The 21476-nt window shown below is 38.5% G+C and overlaps 1 protein-coding gene across 2 annotated transcripts in view; it reads right to left on the bottom strand.

Moving 5' to 3' along the window:
• Positions 1-18897, bottom strand: part of lmo1 (LIM domain only 1) — a 35402-nt gene extending 16505 nt beyond the window's left edge. The window contains exon 1 of one of the 2 annotated variants that reach the window (XM_039688614.2): positions 18294-18897. In XM_039688614.2, coding sequence (XP_039544548.1) covers positions 18294-18315 — 22 coding nt within the window. In that variant the 5' untranslated portion in view covers positions 18316-18897. Of the gene's footprint in view, positions 1-17891; positions 18105-18293 lie in introns of those variants that run through there. The other variant, XM_039688613.2, reaches the window with a different exon arrangement.
• Positions 18898-21476: the final 2579 nt, after the last annotated feature.

Raw genomic sequence — 21476 nt, 5'->3', positions numbered from 1 at the left:
CTATTTCTGTCCTGCAGAACAAAAAAGGGTAACATTATAAACGGAGACGCAAACTGAGGAGGCAGCTCCCACTTAATCCAATCCATTTAACCGATACAAGTGCTGCTGACCTTCCTATGTCATTCCATGTCACAAAAAGCATATCCTGCTATCTGCCACTTGATTCATATCCTAACAGTAGATGCGTTTTCTTCCTTCAAGAGGCAGCGTTTGCCTTGTCAAACATTTCTCCCAAACAAATAAGAGTAGGGAAGAAAATCATTCGCTATTAGTAATTGGTGTGCACCCTGTCATCTGCCTCTCTTCCGCCCATACACCCTTTAAAGACCTTATCTCGTTCGAATATGTACGGATGCGTTTTTGCATTTGAAACTGTCAGACCATGTACTTTCCATTATAAAGATAGCATCCGGTTTCTATGTAGGCCTTCATTTCAAGTTCCATTTTTGTGGATATCAAAAAAATCAAATCAATGTGGTACCATTTTGATGCATTTAAGGTTTAGAGCAAGAGGGAAAAAAGTCAAGGAATCGTTTTAAAGCATTACATCACAATTATCATATCTTGGGGGGTGGGGGGGATTTAAGAGAAAATGATTTGTTTGGCTTTGTAGTAGGGTTGCCGCGGTGAGAAAAATTTCCCACCGGTTAATCGACGTGTGACAACACCGGTAATCCCGGTGTCACCGTGGAGGGCAGGGCGGGGGGTTAAATAGCTTTTAAATCAAGCGCGTTATACTTTCACTTTCGAAATAAGCGTCAATTGCTTGAATGGACAAAAAAAACCCAACTCGCTGATAATAAAACTTTTATTTATAGACTTTTATTAGCATAACGAACGAATAAAAATAACCCCATGCATAGGCTGAAAAAAGTGAAAATCGGCAAAATGTGGGCCCAAACAAATAAGAACCATAAAACGTTTATTAATGAATAAGAAAATAAAATAGGCCTAAAACCAATTAAAAAGAGACGAATATAAAATAAAAACTTCAAAACGGACCTTAGCCTACATAAATGACATACTTTCACTTTCGAAATAAGCCGTCAATTGCAATTCAGCGTCAATTGCTGGAATGGACAAAAAAAAAAAAAAAAAAAAAAAAAAACTCGCTGACAATAAACTTTTATTTAGACAGCACTTTTATTAGAATAATAAACGAATAAAATATAGACAGAACTTTTATTAGCATAACGAACGAATAAAAATAACCCCATGCTGAAAAAAGTGAAAATCGGCAAACTGTGGGCCCAAAAAAAATAAAACGTTTATTAACGAATAAGAAAACAAAATAGGCCTAAATAAATTAAACAAAGTTTAAATAAGATAAAACCAAATAAAAAGAGACGAATATAAAATAAAAACTTTAAAAAGGACCTTAGCCTACATAAATGACAGCACTCTAAAAAAAAGTAAAACACTATAAATTGGCATTTATTAACATTAATATATATTGGCCAAAATATTGCCAAACAGGCGCTTTTGCATTGCGTTTTGACACCAAATCTTTCGGCATTATCTTGCTTTTCTGTAATTTGACTCGTTCTCGTCTCCACACGTGCTAAATGGAATCCTGATGCTTGCTGATCTGTGACGTGACGGCACGCGTTGCGCAGTTCATTTTTAATTATAATGCTCTCTTCAGAACTAAATAATTGAAAATTATTATTTTAAATTAATTCAAATAAATATTTTAGCAAAAACGAATACTTTTAAAAAAAAAAGTCAAGACATCGCGGTGTCACGGTGGGAAAGTGATGTCACCGGTGATGGGGCTTAAAACCGGTAACACCGTCAACACCGTCTATCGCGGCAAGCCTACTTTGTAGTCAGTGTTTTTCATTTATTGTGGCTTCTAATGAGCACACAATGGAAGCCAGTGATCGACGATGCAAAGTTTACTGTTTGCAGGGTCACTGTTAATATATCTGATCAATTAGCTGGATATCTCAGTGTGAGGCACTCATGGGGGCAGGTGAAGGGGACCACCAGGATATTAGGCTTGCCATTTGTATTGCCATTCTAAAAAGCATGATATATTATGCTCTTAAAGAGATATTTCACCCAAAATTAATTATATCATCGTTTACCTACGCTATAAAATTATATGAAGAAATTTCAAACATTGTTTTCCATGCAATTACACTGGATGGGGACTGGAACTTTCAAGCTTGAAAATGGACAAAAAGAGCCACAAGTATCATGAAGGTGGTCCATTTCACTTCTCGGTTTGAATGATTTGTTCAGAATCAGATTTCTGACTTTAGTTTAAAAAAACCTTACTGCAAAGCTATTGTATGACTTAAAATATGGAGTTAAGACTACCTCTATAAAACAGTCTATTTTGAAGTTTGAAAGTTTCCATCATTCATTATAACTGCATTTCTTTTTCTTTTTCTTTTTTTGCGTTTCATGGAAAAATAAATTCATACAGGTTTAGAACGACATTTGTAAATAATGAATTTCTTTAATTTTTGGGGGGAGATGTCCATTGCCGCATCAAATTCAGACACACTGAAAATTATAATATGCATGTATGTATTTTAGACAAAAGCCACTCTTACTAAAGTATGAACATGGCTTTGTGCTGTATGAGGGCCTGCATATGCATATGGATCCCTCAATGCCCTTAAACAAACCTCAACAGCATAAACCATGCCCATGACCTCAAAACATTTGAGAAAGGGACCAATTTAGAGGGACAAAGTGCTGAACTGCAGATGTATGAGGGATTACAGGCAGTCATCTGTTGCAAAGCTGTTGGCATGATTTTTCATGTATGACATGGAGTAATGCATGCATGGAGCAGAAGGGTTCTCCAAAATATTAAGCACTAGCAGTGAATGAAAAGTGTCTGAACGGTTTTCATTGACGGTAGAGTTTGCATACAGTACAAAGTTTTTGTGAAAACAGACAACAAATTCTTCAAATACAGGTTTGATTCCAAAAGTGATGTAAGATAGAGACTCTCTGAAAAGAGGCAATGTGTTGGAGAGGAGTGTATGGTGGTTGAGACAGATTGGACCAGAAGGCCACAGTGTGACAAATGAAAGCTGATCAAGCCATGGGAGGTTGTAGTATTTGATTGAGCTGAACCGAGAGTCTTGGTGGGGACAGGGATGGTAGAGGTCTGTGATGATATTAACTGCATGTCTCCAAGGCATGTGATGAAGATGATCTCTGTGGACTTGATGAGCACTTGCAGCTTACCTGAGAGTGGACAGATGCAGTCCTGAATTAGACATCACCTTATTGAATGGATGGTGTTGATATTTGGGGAATTAAAATGCACCCAGTAGGGATGGGCAAAATATATATATATATCAACTAGTTGGTGGGAGATTTTGGGTTCACCTGATCAGACAGCATTAGAAAAGAATACAAGAATACAATAAAATAAATTCTGCCATCATTTACTCTCCTTCTTATTGTTCTAAACCAGAATGCATTTTTTCTCCTGTGGAACAGAGAAGATATTAAAAGTCTTGTTTTTTTATCAATACTATAAGTGTCAAAGGGGTACAATGTTTTTTTTTTTTTTTACCCCATTTAATTTTCATAGGCAAACGTGTTTTTTTATTATTTATTTATTTATTTTCATGAGAAACTCATACAGTTTTTAACTGGCATGGGCTAGTAAATGATGACATTTACATGTACATTTAGCTGACGCTTTTATCTAAAGCGACTTAAAATTGCTATACATGTCAGAGGTCGCACACCTCTGGAGCAATTAGGGGTTAAGTGTCTTGCTCAGGGACACATTGGTGTCTCGCCATGGATTCGAACCCAGGACTCTCACACCAAAGGCATGTGTCTTATCCACTGCGCCATCACCACACCACAATAACAATTCAAATTGAGTCAACTAGCCTATCCATTTAAAAAGTTGGACTGATTTAAATATTATATTTGGACTATTCAGTTAAAGGTGTGTGACTATTAAATGTCAGTTCTGACTGTTTTACCGAAAGCAAAGCATAGCATGCTAATTATTTCAATAAATAAATTGCCAGCTCACACTGCTAAATACTCAATGTATTTAAAGTTATCAGACTATATAAAAACTACTATCACCTCAGTTGAACTTTATCATAAACCAAAGCTTTGTGTTAGCTCCAGTTGTGCATAGGAGCTGTTTCTGTCCGCATGTAAGCTCTGTAAACGCTACAGCTATGGCAATCTGGTCTAGAATTTACATTTATATGATATTTGTATTTTTGTAATTGAATTTTTTGCCATGGAAATAGCCTTAGATGCTGACATGGCATTAAATAAAACAATCTATCTATCCATCTAGAATTTGCCAGACAGCACCAAGGAGGTTAATGGGGAACAAAGGCAGATGTCCTGCCATTGTCTGTGTGAATCAGTTCCTTTCAATCAGTCCATATCATTACTGCAATTGAGCCTTTAGACACTCATTCTCCTTTACTGCCAAGACAAAACACATCTGGTAATAATGTCAGGTAGAATATATGCCAGTTAAAACACAGACACATGAATAAGAGATTGATACTAGTTGATAAGCCCAGTGCAGAATGATCTGGAACATTTTGATTCATGTGTTTGGTGGACATAATTGGAGAAAATAATATACTCAGCTGTAGCTGGTGGGCAAATGAAGGTAAAGCAGTTGTGGATGCAAATATATCTTTTCATGACATGAAATCAGGCATATATTTGCTTGCTATGATTTGATATAATTAACACACCAGAAAAGTGTAGACAGACAGAAAGATGAAGGAAGAAAGAAGAAAAAAAGTGAGAGATCAGCGCTGGCATGATCAGTATGGTTGGAACGAGGGTACCGTTCATTAATAAAATGCACTTTTGCAAACTTTAGCAGCCGGCTGCTGCTAATAAGCCCCAGTGAAACGGAGCAGCGCTGCTCCCTCGCAGTGACCCTGGCACTGCCAGGGATAAGGGAGGGTTTTGTCTCCGGGAATAATTGCTCTTTTCACATGTTACAAGTGTCCTGACCCCTGTGGTCGGCAGGCACTTTCCCCGAGTATAATTACTTCTGATCCGGCCCAAATGAGGCAGTCGCATTAGGGCTGCAATACACTGGCCCGGCATAAAGCACAGCAGCGTGGGGAGTCTCCGGGATATCTCAAAGTCCTGGCGGTCATTTCCGTCATGTCAGAGACGCAGTTCTTACACTTGCAGTCACTTCTAGGGTCCAAGGACTTTTCTCTCTCTCTCTCTCTCTCTCTCTCTTTTTTCTCTAGGATGAGGAGATTGAGAGGCTTACTAAACACATTGTTTGCTCTTGGTGCCCTGCTAAAGCTTTGGCTAACAGATGCGATTCCAATTAACGGATAACTTCATTAACTCTAAGTGTGTGTTCATTATTTATTTTTTTGCTTTACACTCTTCTTTCTCCTATTAATTTTAATTTATTCACATGGGGTTAATTAAAAGAAATGTATCAGGGAGATATGCAACAGCTATCTAATTAAATTCATTACTGCTTATTTTGGAGACGTGCGAAAACTGGCAGTGTTTTTGCAAGAGGCAAGTTGTTCCAACACTTTGGTGCTCGCTCGCTGGCATGGTGTGAAAACAGCTCTGGAAGGTGAGCTGTCGACAGAATCAGAAAAGCTTGTGCAAAAGGAGAGAGAGAGAACACTCCCGACTCAAGGGTTGAAAGAGTTTCCGAGGAACAATCAGTCACTCAATTGAGAAAGAATAGGGAGGTGTGTGACCTCACATTTAGACAATCAAGCGTCACCCGTCTGGAAGTTGTCCTCTACAGTAGGCCTGAAGTGTGCGTTTGCTTTGGGTCTTCATTTAGATGGATCTCAGAGACTGCAGCCTACCCATTTACTCCACGAAGGAGAACAAGTATACACTGTTCTGTCGATACACTGCAAAGCATGTAGAACACTGTAATTTTTTATCATAGCTACTCCTCAACTGTGAGTGATGGAATTGAAAACAAAAATCCAGAAAATCGCGTTGTATGATATAAGTAATTCATTTGCATTTTATTGCATGACATAAGTATTTGATACATCAGAAAAGCAGACCTTAATATTGGCTACGGAAACCTTTGTTTGCAATTACAGAGATCATATGTTTCCTGTAGTTGTTGACGAAGTTTGCACACACTGCAGCAGGGATTTTGGCCCACTCCTCCATACAGATCTTCTCCAGATCCTAAAGGTTCCGGGGCTGTCGCTGACTTTCAGCTCCCTCCAAAGATTTTCTATTCGGGTTCAGGTCTGGAGACTGGCTAGGCCACTCCAGGACCTTGAGATGCTTCTTACGGAGCCTCTCCTTAGTTGCCCTGGCTGTGTGTTTCAGGTCGTGGTCATGCTGGAAGACCCAGCCACGACCCATCTTCAATGCTCTTACTGAAAGAAGGAGGTTGTTGGCCAAAATTTCACGATACATGGCTCCATCCATGATCATTGATGCCCACGAGGTGAGATCTTGCATAGAGCCCAGACCGAGGGAGATTGACCTTCATCTTGAACTTCTATTTTCTAATGATTGCACCAACTGTTGTTGCCTTATTCTCACCAAGCTGCTTGCCTATTGTTCTGTAGCCAATCCCAGCCTTGTGTTGGTGTACAATTCTATCCCTGATGCCATTACACGGCTCTCTAGTCTTGGCCATTGTGGAGAGGTTGGAGTTTTTTGATTGAGTGTGTGGACAGGTGTCTTTTATACAGGTAACCTGTTCAAACAGGTTCAGTTAATACATGTAATGAGTGGAGGACAGGAGGGCTTCTTGAAGAGAAACTAACAGGTCTTTGAGAGCCTGAATTCTTACTGGCTGGCTGGTAGGTGATCAAATACTTATGTCATGCAATAAAATGCAAATGAATTACTGAATCATACAATGTGATTGATTGCATTTGCATCTGAATAAAGGAATAAATCCATCTATTTTCCTTCTAGATCTTTTCAGTCTTTGAGAAAAAAAAAGAGGACAATCTTATCTACTACTTCATGACTCCTGGCAAGAATGTAACCATTAGCACTGTCAGAGCCTCTTTCCGCCATCTGTCGCACAATGATGCCCCAACACTTTTTAGCCAACATTAAAAATGCATTTGGTTAGGCATAAATGAAGGCCTTCTAAAGTTTGTCACTCCTAAGGTTAGGGGAGTGATGTATGAAATTCCCCTCTCCCAGCAATTACTACACATTTAGCGTTTCAAAAGATATGCCAGGTGTGCCATTCAGAACCATGCTGCAAGGTTGAAAATGGAAGAAACGGCACGCAGCACAACTCCATTTGGGCCCCGTTTAGAGCTGAATAATGCAAATCCACCACAGGGGGTATTTGTTTGGTGTGTGGGGCCTCTGTGTCACTCGAACACTCTCTCAGATGCCCGTCTCCTTATGGGGTAAATAATGAAGCAGGGTTTGGATTGCAACAGTTACATTTAATTTGCAGGCCTTTTGGGCACGCATATTACATTGGGGACCAGCCTTTACTGTCCAGGCTAGGGCTGCACGATATTGGAAAAAAGACTTGCATTGCGATATTTATTTTTTCTGCGATATATATTGCGATATAAAAACAATTTCGCCAGATGATTTAAATAGCTCTATTTGAAAAGAAATAATTATTCAAGAATAATTGGGGTGATTTTGTAGTTGTGTATCTGCATAGAAATTAAAAAACAAATTACAAGCATATATAAATACAATAGAAGATACAACTGAAATTAGCAGTGATATGTTTTTCCAGGTACATCCATCAGTTTTTCAGGTACAGAAATTCTATAATCAAAAGTTAAAATACAGTCCACTATATAAATAAAATAACAAATATAATTTATTGATTAATACAGTTTATCTTTGTTGAAGCTACAAAAGGCTTTTTTTTAAGATTGGTGACAAATAGCTGCGGTTATCCAAGGTTGCTGTCCCTTTCAGACAAATACACGGACTAATATAAATGACACATCCGCTTTCTTTCTCAGTTGTAACACAGACATAACCGACTGTGTTTGCAAGGATACTCGACGAGCCAGACAGTTTGACTTCGTTTTGCGTGCATGTGTCCGTTTAAGCTCAGAGATAAAGATCAATTCGGGGTCCATGTGTTGTCAGCGTGACTGTGTGCACCCAGAAAACAGCGCGTGAGTTCCAGTCCCATACGAATCAGGGATCAACTATTTTTATTCTTATCAATACACATCTACAGTATTTCCAGCCTGTGAGTTTGTGGTTATACTATGGTAGACTTTGTTAGGTATTAATAATGTTTATCAATGCAATAGTAACTCACAATATTTTAAATATTTTACATTTTAGTATTCTTTTTGAAAAAATACGGATTTTTATAGTCCGATATTGAATTTACGCATATTTTAAGATCTAATTACATTTCCATGTTCAAAATGGCAACCCTCTACGCATTCCTTGGCAATAGAATCGCCATTGACCAGTACATTTTTTTGTTTACTCGCCAGACTGCGATATATAAATAAAAACAATCAGTTTATCTTTTAAAATATTTGAATGTACACTTAATCAATCAAGCATTATTATATACTAATCAAGCACTATTTATTGATAGAACTTCAGTACTTAAAATAGAGTTTACGGTAAGTCAAATAAAGATACACTGCACACATCCCAATGGACAATAATAGCTGAATAGCTGAATAGAAATATTACAGATCGCTTAATTAATGGAAAGCTCTCCAACTCTGGCGAACTCTCTCAAGCGCTCAGTGTTAAGTAAGTGAAAATATAAATATAAACTTATCTCTAACACACACACACACAAGTGAATATATAAATGTAAACTTATCTCTAACACACGCACACACACACAGGGGAGTAAAATCTAAGAATTTATTAGACAATGGCGAATGTTAGACATTAAGTCACCAGTGTGAAGATTGTCGCATATGCAAGTGATTTACTCGCAATGTAAAGGGTTGAATAGTGATAGTTTATTGCATAGATTTAACCCTTTAGAGGGTTATTTCACCCAAAATGAAAATTATAGTTTAATAAAGGCCTTCTGAAGTGAAGCAATGATGCATTCTTGTAAGAAAAACCCATATTTATACACTCTAAAAATGCTGGGTTGTTTTAACCCAACTTTGGGTCAAATATGGACAAACCCAAACGTTGGGTTAAAAATGTAAACCAATGGCTGGGCTTGTCCATATTTGACTCAAAGTTGGGTTAAAACAACCCAGCGATTTTTAGAGAGTAACTTTATAAACTATAATCATTGGCTTCCGGTAACGGCCATACTTACGTCAGGTCAGGGGTCATTCTTCGGACGGAATTTGACATATGACGTAGGAGCAGCGCAAGCTTAGGTGAGAGTAGACGTCTCTCACAGTTCAAACAAATAAGGCTGGGCAGCAAACTCAAACTCCGCTGTAATCTCTTTAAAAAGTCTCATTTTAGACTTCTAGTTCATGGCCAGTGTGTTGATTTGCTCTATCCTTTGTGCTTCAGAGTTCGTCAATACATCATACGTTGGATCACTCTTATGCAGGAACTAGACTCGCATACGTCGTTACTGGAAGCCAGCTCTGATTATAGTTTATAAAGTTATAAATATGGATACTTTTCTTAAAAAAATGCTTTGCTTTGCTTCAGAAGGCCTTTATTAACCTGCTGAAACTGTTCAGATGACTTGTGATAGATGGATTCGTTTTTGTAGATTTTTTTTTTCCCAGATATTTTTTTTTATATATAAAACTGTGTTTGGCTGAGAGAACAAGTTATATACACCTAGGATGGCTTGAGGGTGAGTAAAGTATGGGATAAATTCAATTAACCCTTAAAGGATCTATTGAAGTTTCCCTTTAAGAGTGTCTGTCAGCTGTGTGTAAATTGATTTGATTTTTATAAATGTAACATTGAATTTAATATTCAACAATAATATTGATCTGCTTGCATTGACATGACTATACAAGAACTGAACTGAGCTGGACAATGACTTCACGGTTTACTCCAGTGCGGCTATACATGTATATGTAAACTAAATTAATAACTTTTTTAAAACAAATGAAACAATCACTGAACTTAAGCCGGACTGTGATGCCATTTCCTTCTGGAAACAAACTTTTTTACATTTTCCTGTTATCTCTGTAAAGCTGATTTGAAACAATCTGTATTGTAAAAAGCGCTATATATAAATAAATGTGACTTGACGTGCGTTGTGTAATTTTCTTTTTTGATCAATTAAATTAAGATATATTGATATCTCTTTCATACTGTGTACAGTATAATATTATGATGCATACATTTACAAAAAGTACAAACAGGGTTCCCACGGGTCCTTGAAATCCTTGAAAGTTTGTGAATCTGAAAAAAAAAAATGGAAATAAAAATTTATAGATAAATGGCCATGAAAGTGCTTAAATTTATTTTGTGAAAAAAAATCCCTATTATTCCCTCCGGTCCGCTAATGTGTTATTTTGCACATTTACGTGTTACGTTGTGTTTCCTGCGTGAGGTACTTTGTGTTGTACGTTGCCATGACATTCACACGCGCACAAAACTACTATGATGGTATTTCAATGTTTGTTATTGGACACAACACATGTGTCCCACATTAAGTTCTTGAATTTGAGAGTATTAGACCTGGAAAGTCCTTGAAAGGTCATTGAATTTAAAGCTAATCAAGGTGTGGGAACCCTGTACAAACTATTTAGTGTTGTGTAATTTAATTGTCTTATTTTAAATGTATAATATCAGCTATGTATTGATTATTAGCCATCACATGAAAATAATTAGCTTTCTGTTACTGGCCAGAATGTCTCTCTGTCTGTCTCTGTCGATAGGAATAAGGTTTGTGTCTAATCATAATTAGCTAAATAACAGTATTTAATATAAATTACAATAAAATTATGCTCTCATTTAGAAGAAATGTTTAGATGACGAATAAATGGGTGTAATGTATTCTAACCTTCTTCATGGCAGCATTGAGAGCACAATGATTGAATGGCCACACCATACAAGGTTATTGACGTTGCTGGAGAATTCAAGAGTTAAATCGAATGGCCACTCCATTATAATCTCCAACCATGCACGAGAGACCGCCACATTTAAGTGTCAAGAAAGGGTAAAATCAGCGGCCGGCAGAAAGGGGGCTGGACAGCATTATTCAGCCTGTGCTCGGTTTCCAATTTCAATTAAAGCAGAGCAGAGTGGCCAAGCGCTTTGGACCACAGCTGCCACTCTAATGGATCAGAACCCTCACGCTTAGCATCGATTAAATCAACCTCACCAATACTGTGTCCTTCCCCTTTAAGGAACAATACAAACTAACCGGTAATCACTGCCTTTAATTAGGTATTCAAGATTTGATTTATCGAAGGTCGGCCAATGAGTTGTGGAAGTTAGTATCTCATTAAGTGGACTGTGTTTCCATTTGCCAGCCTCCCTCCAGTGTTTTCTCTAACAGCGTCCTCCCTTATATGTTGTGGCTTTTTTTATTAAAAAAAAGGAATAGATTTTAATATCCATGTAATATTTGGATGGAATGTGTTTACACAGCCTATATTGGATTTCTCGCTCCCAACTATTTTCTTAAGTACTTTACATGAGGTTTGTTATTATCGGTTTGTGGCATATATATGGAAAGTTTATTGAGCTGGGGGGAGTTTTCATTATCTTGTCCCAGTAGAAAAGAAAAACCCTTTGGCATACATGTTTCCTATATTTATAACAGTGACCCAGGCAACATTACAAATACTGATGAATTGAATCCCTAGATTTCAACAACAACAACAAAAAAAAGATATTATGATAACAAATGGTTTGGTTTACAGCAAACAAACTTTGACAGAGCAGTAAAGATCAAGTAAAAAGCATTAACTTATAAAAATAGTAAATTGACATAATTGGCTACCATTACAAAGTTTGGGTTCAGTAAGTTTTTTTTGTTTACATGCAGTAAGAAAGGATGCATTAAAATGGTCAAACTTGACATTTTATATATATAATTTATAAAATACTTTTTTTAATAAATAATCCTGAAAAAAATAAAATAAATACCGTTTCCACAAAAATATTGAGTACAACTATTTAAAACATTGATATTAAACAAAATATAGTGGCCACCATATCAGCATGCTAAAACGATTTCTGAAAGATCATTTGACACTGAAGACTGGAGTAATAGTTCACTGTCATTGCAAGAATTGTATTTAAAAAATGTGAAATTGTAATATTTCACAATATTTCTTTATCATAAATGCAGCCTTAGAGCATAAGACTTCTTTCAAAAAGAAATATACATTATATATGTTTTACAGTATATACACTCAGAGAGCGACATATAAATACAGGACAATGGTTTCCTTCAGATTCCAGTCCCAGTCTGCCAGAAAACCTATATCATATCTGCATGATAATGTGTGGTTGTGAGGTGAGTCAAGAGACTATAATCTCCGAAAACATTAACGCACTAGTTTGACTATCTTCCTCACGAATGACAAATTGAATCATATTGAACAGTGTATCATTACTCAATTCAGAATTCTTCTCGCTGCACTCCGCTATTCAGTGATCTTCAATAGCGCCATTGCAAAGCACAGATGCACATCAGCTATGAGGACTAGAACTTCAACGGCACTCTGAGATATGCTTTGTGCGTGCATTCAAACATGTTGTAAACATACATGGTAAATACGTTCTACACATGCAAACCAATTGCACGCACATGGTAAACACGTACCCTTACAGGTGTGCACACATACCCTGTACTTACAAAACACACCACCCTAAAAACAACAACAACGGCTATCAGTGTGTGCATGAGGTTCTCCGGTAAACACACTCTTGTGAATATGTATCTAGGGAACATTTCAGGAGGGATTAAAAAAGGCCTTCCAACTAATAGCATAATGGAAGATCAATGTATAACAAGATGGAAACTCATGCATAAACAGACCCTGTTACAATTATGCCACAAGATTCTATTTCTACATTAATCATTCATAACTGCGTAGCACACCCTCGTAAACATTCACAATGCTTTCCCTTTCTGTGACTAAAGACCTTTCACAATTCATGTCTGGCATCTTCCCTTGTTTTATCATATGTGAGGTTGATAATTACAGAATAAGGACAGCAAGACGATGTGTGCATAATCATGGTGTGATTTCTTTTTTTATATATATGTATGCATGCATGTGTATAATGAACGGCTATGATACCTCAAGCTGCACTTTCTAACTTCATTAGAGCCAAATGTGGATATCAGTGTAGGTATCATTAGGAAAGCTTTTATCAAGTTACAGAATGTGATAAGGTTAATGAGGAGTTTATAAAAGTGTCTCTGGCGGATGGAAAGAGCTGGCAGGGAGGATGAGACCTAAAGCAAAGTATGCTAGTCATTTATTTCATTAGCATGGCCACCTGTACTTTTTTTTTTTGAAAGGCTGAACCTTTTAAAACAAGAAGGTCATGTCAAAAAGTAACGCTCAAAAGTGCAGCAGCAGAACTTGGTCATGAAAATCGCGTGCATGTGTTGAGCTGTAGGTCACTGCGTCGTTCTTTACCTAGTGCTATAGGTCGCAGTCAGTGGTAAAGTAACATTCCTAGAGCTTCACAGGACAACCTGCGCAAAAGATGAGATGAAGGGAGGAGGGGGGAAAATAAACAAATAAATAAATACAGGAATGAAAGAGGGACTGATGAAATGGAGCCAAGTGTGACGACCTGCTGCAAGAGAAGCGGAGTGTGTGTGTGTGTGAGGGGAAAGAGAAAGCGATCGCAGCACACAAATGCAATAGACGAAGCAACTCACCCTTGCAGCGAGACGTGCTAGTGAGAGGTGCTGCGACAAGGTGACATAAGGGAATAACATGTGGTCTAAAGACCAAAGGAAAGTAAATTAAAAACCATCTACTGTAAAATCATCAATATGTAGCCGTATATCCCTTTTTTCAGCAGAGCACATGTACTATTACTTGGAGCATGTCCACTGGGAGAAGTTACTATTGTTGAGAATTCCAGAGCAGAAATAAATTTGAAATGAAAAAAAAGGCAAATATTTGTACAGACATTGTAGTGTTTTTCTATTTTTAAGATGACGTTAAATTTGGGCGAGCCTGATTAGAATAAACATCACACTATATACACACACACACACACAACACTTAAGTATTGTTTTCTGCACATCTCTTGCTCATGTTTTCTCTCTCTTTTTTCTTTTTTTACACTGAACACTGCACCTGTCTGCATTCGTCTCAGGACTCAAGGTGAAAGATAAGGTTGCTCCGAGACATTTTAAAAGGTAGCCTAAAAATGACGATTCATCTCGCTGGCAGCATGTCTGAGGATGTTATAAAAGGTTTTCTGTGTTCCCAATCCTTCAGTGATGGACTGTACGTCCTTGGAGCTTTTCAAAAATCCCATGTTTATTGAAATGATTTAAAAACTTGCCAATAACTACATCTTTACACAAGAAAATATACTGTAGGAGCAAGACTGGGAGGGATTCATAGAAACAGGCTGCCGTGACAGACCGTATGGATGCAATGTGAGCCTTAGCCAGCTCCCTTGATGCTTGACAGTGTTTAGAAATGTAAATGTGCTGGGATGTAAATTTTTAGTAAAAAAAGTGTTTGCATGTAGCACAGGAAGGGAAAGTGATTGAGCTAGTAATCGGTTCCGATGAGCGTAACCATTTGCATCATAGACAGATGCATCGTAACTTTAACTCTCAGTCTCTCTAGAACCTTCATCTTTATTCAGGTCCCCTTTGAGTTGTTTTGAAACGATTGGAAATGATATACATCTGTAGTCACTGATGTGAGAAAGCACAAGTTTGATAGTGATCAAGTGGCTTGGGACAGCGACTGCTCGTTTAGTCGATCACATGAGATCTGGATTCGGTCTCTTTTGCTCAGATTAATTCTCGTCAAAAGGATTGGAATGTTGTCCCAGGTGTAGCAATTCCATAAAATCTGGTCATGTGTCCCCGGGATTTAAGCAATGACCCCACGTGCAATTATGGAAAAATTATAGAAGCAGCGATCAAGTTTTGTACCATTGAAAAGGAGGCATCACCTTATAATGTTTAACATTTTAACATAAAAACGAGTCAGACCATCATGCATTCAAAACCATCATCAACAAAACAAAAAGAGCATGCCAATTCGAGAACACACAGCGATGAGGGATCTCTATGTTGAGGACACATCAGTTGCAGATATATTGAACTGTAATTGCATCAGGAGGAAATGTTTATAAAGTAGGAATTTCTTCAGGCTGAAGCAATATAAGTGGCAGGAACACAAGCATTAGGCCCCGAATCCAGGCGCAATATTGCGAGAGACCCAGGGCGAGAGAAGCATTGATGTAATTTCAATATTTGAAATTGGCAAGTTTAATTTAGAGTAAGAACAAGCCAATAAGCTGAGAAAATAGCAAATACAAGAGAGAAAATTACCTTGCAGGATGAAAAAAGTGAAAAGACTTAAGGAATGTATAAAAGTAATCTCCAAGTGGAAATTAGAAATCAACCCACAGAAAAGGGAATAACAGAAAAGAAATATTACTGTCCACTCTCTAAATCAATATAAAATTGCTATGAGACAGAATTACCATGGTAACTCAAGTAAAGAATGAAGCAATTCTTTTTTCTTTTCTTTCTTTTTTTTTATAAAAACTGGTGCCTGAAGCTCCAAGTTTTATTACAGCAGCAGACAGATCAGGGGTCTAGTATTCATTTGAAACATTGCATTTCAAATACATGCATTAGGACCGAACAGATTTCATTGGTCAGTCGACACGCATGGCTCGTAAATTAAACGGTGAACGGTAACTTAGAATTTATCATCAGGATGAAGAATAGAACGGTGTTCTTTTCTCTTCACCGGGTTCTAGGGAGCCCAGCGATGCGAATGATCAATCCTGAGCAAGTCCACAATGAGGACCCAATTATTCCTCCCAATCCAGATAGTTTTAAATACCTTGAAGGGAAAGAAAATGTCTGAATAGCGTATTTCTCCAGAGAGAATTAAAAGTCAACCGAGAGCTTCTTTTATTTAAAGGTAGTCATGAAAAGGAGTTGTCCTTGTTCTGTGTACCTTAACACATTTCCCCACTACCTCCTCAAAGTCATGGTAAGAAAGTACAAGAGCAAGTATTGTATCATGTTGTGGCCTGGAAACAGCAGTACAGTTTTTTTTTTTTGCAAGGATCAAATACAGTGCAAAGACCACTGATGACAAAGCCTGCAATGCTCATATGTGAAAGGATTGATGGTTTGGGAAGGCAGTGTAATAGTAGTACAATAGCGAGAGTGTGCAAAACCCCGTCACAAGCCCCACATTGCTCTACTTTCAATCTCCTGTGCTTAGTACATCGCATAGATGTGAATGACCCAATATTTCACATAGAAAAATTTACACATTTTGAAACTTCCTAATAAAGCTTGCTAACAGTGCAGGGGGAATTTTAGGTCAGAAAACTAAAGCAAGCTTAGAGTATAGTAAAAACTACTTTGTATCCTACTTTGAGGATGTCGGAGAGAAGGTAACAGGATAATTCCTCTATTGCTGAACTTAGTAATTTCACAGTCACATTGAGACGCTTTGGACGTTTTGGTATGTAAACCAAATACAGAGCTGGCACTGACATCTGTAACTTTCAGAATTGTTACAAAACCGCAATCATAAAACATTTTTTTTTTGAAGAACATTTCTAAATCTGAAATATCACAATGCACCAGCAAGTTCTAAAGTACTGAGGATCTGTTGACTTTTGTCTGGGTGATGTTAACTAACATGAGGGTTGTGCATATGGTTGTATTTTTTTCACAAGGCTCAGTTCAATTCATCACTAGCTTCCCTCACTTTGAATCCAGTACAAGCTGTACCGAACTATGAGGGTACTATACCTCAACTGATATATGTAGTTAAGTGTGTGTGTGTGTGTGTGAGTGAGAGAGAGAGAGAGAGAGAGAGAGAGAGAGAGAGAGAGAGAGAGAGAGAGAGAGAGAGAGAGAGAGAGAGAGAGAGAGAGAGAGAGAGTGAGAGCAGATCCAAGCTGCCTCCCCATCCCTGCCAAAATGCCAGCGCAGTTGGTCGGCACCAGCAAGCAAAGGGTGAAGCTTTTAGGCAATGAGCAGCAGGTGATCTAAGCTTTTCTGTAAGTCCTAATGCTCCTAAAAGCCACTCTCCCTGCTTCTGTAATTGGGCATCAGTAGTTAATGTAGTATTGACTGCATTACATGCTCCTGTGCATCCTCTCCTACTAATGCCATTTGCATCACCTTGTACATTTACCATATTGCTTAGCCAATAGCTGTTAAAAGCAATCTCAATCATGAATCATATGGGGAACTTTTAGCAAGACAGACATCCAAAGGAGACAATTTACAGTTGAGTTAATCTGGGTACATTAGCGCAACATGGATTGAGCGAGACAGACCAATTTATGTTTCTACGGCAATCCCTTTATTGGTTTTTAGATGGGTTAGTGAAAGGATGGTTGGCTCAAAGAGATATGAAATATCCATTTTCAAACATAAATATGGGCCTGAAATGCAAGCCATTACTTTAGAGGGGAAAGGGCCCCTGGCTAAAACTAAATGTGTGCGTGATGACAATATTCCATAAAAGATGACAGGAAAGGCATTTTTAGGTCAGAGACGCTTTGTAGAGATTTTTTTTCCCCCTCTCTCAACACTGTTACAGAAACATATCGGAATAAAAAAAAAAACGGGATTCAGCTTCACCAAAAACTTGTCAGCACAACAAGCTCCAAAAGAAAAGTTTATAAACGGTTTCCATAGGAACCAGAGTGCAGCGTATATACGTGCATTGTTCATGTGCGTGTAAAAACACAAAATGCCTACAAACTAAATACTCTATCAATTTGGTGATAAAATAGTCCTCTATTACACTTATCAGTATGGGTTAAGGTTCAAATGCTCTCACCTGTGAGCGAGGGCAGCCGCTGCGAATGAAACATCTCCGTAACTTCACAGATTTGCACGAGCGCTAACTGATACTGCGGTGAATAGCGACGTTGGTTCAGCTCAATCTACGTCTTTTAAACAGATAACATCATATTTCATACACGGGGACTGTAGAGAATTTCACCGCATTCTGCATGTCTCTCCCGACTCGAAGTCTTTCAGAGTAGCCAGCTACCGTACGCGCTCCCTCCCTCATGTAAACCTGACGAACGAATGTGACCGTTTGATGACAAACGATTTGGAACATGAAAGTGCCGTTCGAAGAGAAAATGGACGCTAAATACTGCATTTCCTTACTGTCCCACGTTCTTCATAGTCGTAGAGAGCAAATGAATGCACTAATAATCATCCGTGCACTTACCCTCTTCCTTGTCTAACACCATCGTCCTGAGGAGCGAGGAGTCCGGCTCCAGGCGATCCGTTCTCGGCTCCAGCACACTTCTGCGCGCGCCGCTCGCGTCTCTGAGAAGAAATTGCTTTGCAACAAGAAAATAATAATCGTCCGTGTTGTGTTGTTGCCACAAGCTTTAATTATACAGGCTCGTCTGTGTGGTTTTCCGCTGTTCAGAGACGGAAAGCCATTTAGAGTAGCATATGTGTGTCTGTTGTTCTATTCTTTAATGTATTTCGGAGATTATATGCAGCGATGTCCCCCCAGTTGTGTTCGTGGACGCAGCGCGTCGGTAATATCCACGCTTGCAATTAACGATGTCTAAAACTAAAGTGAGACGCCACGGTGCATTCCATGCGAAAATGAAACGACTACTCTAACTCAAATCTAATTTCAAACACCCGTTTAAATTGAGCTGCCGCGAAGAAGCTCTCGGAGTAGAAACGTGGTCCTCCCAGTTCTCATTTGCTCCGAAACTGTAACTATATTCAAGAAATCCAATTCTGAGGCTGACAACTCCTAACAGCATGCTCGCGCTGCCTTTCTCACCCAATTTATGCGCTCCGCGCGCTCCTGCTACTGAATAAATGCGCGCGCTTCCCAGAGAGCCACGGATTCCCCTGTTAATTAAATCAATTCATTATGCTCAGATCTGATTAGCAGCCCTTCCCCCCTCTTTGAATCAATTATTCAATACACAAACATAATTGCTTGTGCCAGAGGTGTCTAAGTATTAGCTTATTTAACTCCAAGGACACTAATTACCCCTAGGGCAAGGGAACTTTTCTCATTAATTCTGACAAAACACAAAAGCACAGCTAAGGGAAAGTGTGTGTGTATGTGTATGCATGTGTGTTTCTCAGAGTGTGTGAAGTGCTCACATGGGGATGTGTGTGTACGTGTGTTCTTGTGTGATTGTGATGTGTGTTATAAATAGAGAAAATAGGGTTTGAGCTTTTGAAAACATTTTGAACTACGCTTATGATCTAATTCGTTCACATTCTTCATTATTGTCATTATAATATTTCCACTGGATGTGTATGATCAGCTAGACGACTCACTTTCCATATTCAGATAAACATTAATTTTGAGAGCAACAACACAACAGATGGGCTGTGTTTTGATTAGCGGTGAGATAGGAGACTGCGTTTGGCTCTGGTAATATAATTGTTAGCTGTTACTTTGCTGATAAAAGTGTTACTGTTTCATGGCGGGCAATTTGTGTGGTTTTCACCAGCCCTGCAGAGACTCTTAACCAATCAAGTCAGAGATCCACCCGAGATTAACCATTAGGGGAGATGCAGAGGTTACAAGTGCTCTGTTTGCTAGCAAGTCTGGCATGCTAGTTTTCCTTTACTTTTATTTTACATCCCTGTCAAAGTAGAGATGGTGCCTCTTTTAATGTCTCTGAGATCTGGATCTCCCTGAAGGTGATGCATAGACATAAATTATGAAATCGTAATTCATATCTACCATGCCCCCAGACATTCATTCGTAGTTTAATTCAAACTATAGGCTGTCGCAACCTTAGCAGATTGGGACATTACGCTGGCCCTAAAATCCATTGTTTGAGCCTTTGCACTCTGCCTCTCTTGCTTGACATGTCTGACTTTTCATTTCTGCAGTGTGATAGATGGATGACTTTTGATCACAAATGTATGTCGGCTGACCTCTTGCAGAAGTAAATGACACCCAATTATTCCAATCACAAAGAAGAAACTGAGGGAACAAGGAAAGCGTGGCCCCTTGTTGTTGAATGCTGGGCTACAAAAGGCCTCCTGACAGTTAAATGGGAAAACAATAACATGGTCGGCCTCTAAGTGCTGCTATGGTGTTATAAAAACCCATATTCTTACAAAAAGAGAAAGATTCATCTGATTAAATATGAACACAAATTATGTTCTATATTTAAAGGGTCATTTTCGGACTGAGAGCGAGATGTAAGCCTATAGAGTGGTTCATTATTAGAAAACATCAGGTTGTGATCTTCTGGCTTTCTTATGAAGCCCTCTAGGAATTACTTTGAGTGCAGTGACACGTATCATGCTTCCCTTCTGAGCTGATGGTCAGTGATGGAGCGATCCATTGTTTCTTTATTATTAGGAGTGTGTCCGTGTTCGACGGGGTCAGCTGTGACTGGAAACCACCCTGGAGTGTGGGCCTTGTGTTGCTAAGTTAATTAAAATTCATTTTTGATTGGGAATTAAGCAGGCCCATCTATTTACTGCTGGGGCTCACATTCAGCCAGTTCAAAAACACAGCACAGTAATTAACCCCACCTAATCAGATAGCATAGAGCCGAGTTGGGTTCCCATTTATCCTGGGGCAAACAATCAGTGGATGGTAGAGTCAGGGAGAGGTTGAACACGAGCCTCTCCTATATTTCATAATGCTTAAGCTGATTATAAACCAATATCAGACATGGTACTTTTCTCTAACTGCGTTCAATGGAAAGTCCTGCTTGGAGGAGAGACTCGGAGAGGCTTGTCGTGATGATATCTGATAAATGAGATAAATGATGCACATGATAGATGGTGCTTGCTTACATTGGCTTAAATGAATTCAAATACCAGTTGAAAGTTGTCCTCTTATTCTTTCATTTGATGGACAGCACTCAAGATTTTTTATTTCATGTGTGAGAATGATGCTTCATTGCAGATAATTGTAATTGGTTTTCGAGGATGTTTTTTTTCTTCTTCTCCCTCCTGTCTTTCTGGGCACATCCTGGGTACATTTTGTGCTGTATATTAAATGCAGAAACGTTTTTACTATTACAATGCAATATGTTTAATGTTCCACAGGACCACATCAGGTTGAAGCAGTGGACAATAGTTGTTTGTTTACTCTTCTGACAGTTTGTGTAGCCCCTCCTAGTGGTTGCATAATGCATGTGCACTTTTAAGTGAACAAGCAAGAGCCTTTTCTTCAGCTCTCCTTCCTGTTACAACAATGTATTACATTTAAACCACGAAACTGCCTGTGACCTTAGAGAGCCTTACTACTTGAATATGCTCCTCAATGTTTGATTGCACGAAACGGCAATTTGCAGTCCACCTTCTCATAACAAATGGGACTAGTCAAAAATAGCTTAGGTGTCATTTGGGGGCAAAGAATCCTCTTCCCAAACATTTAATCCAACTTTAATCCCAGTCA

This window comes from Pimephales promelas, chromosome 1, assembly GCF_988280905.1.
Source record: "Pimephales promelas chromosome 1, fPimPro1.hap1.1, whole genome shotgun sequence".
NCBI classification, from domain to species: domain Eukaryota; kingdom Metazoa; phylum Chordata; class Actinopteri; order Cypriniformes; family Leuciscidae; genus Pimephales; species Pimephales promelas.
This window is presented reverse-complemented; position numbering and strand designations above follow the sequence as displayed.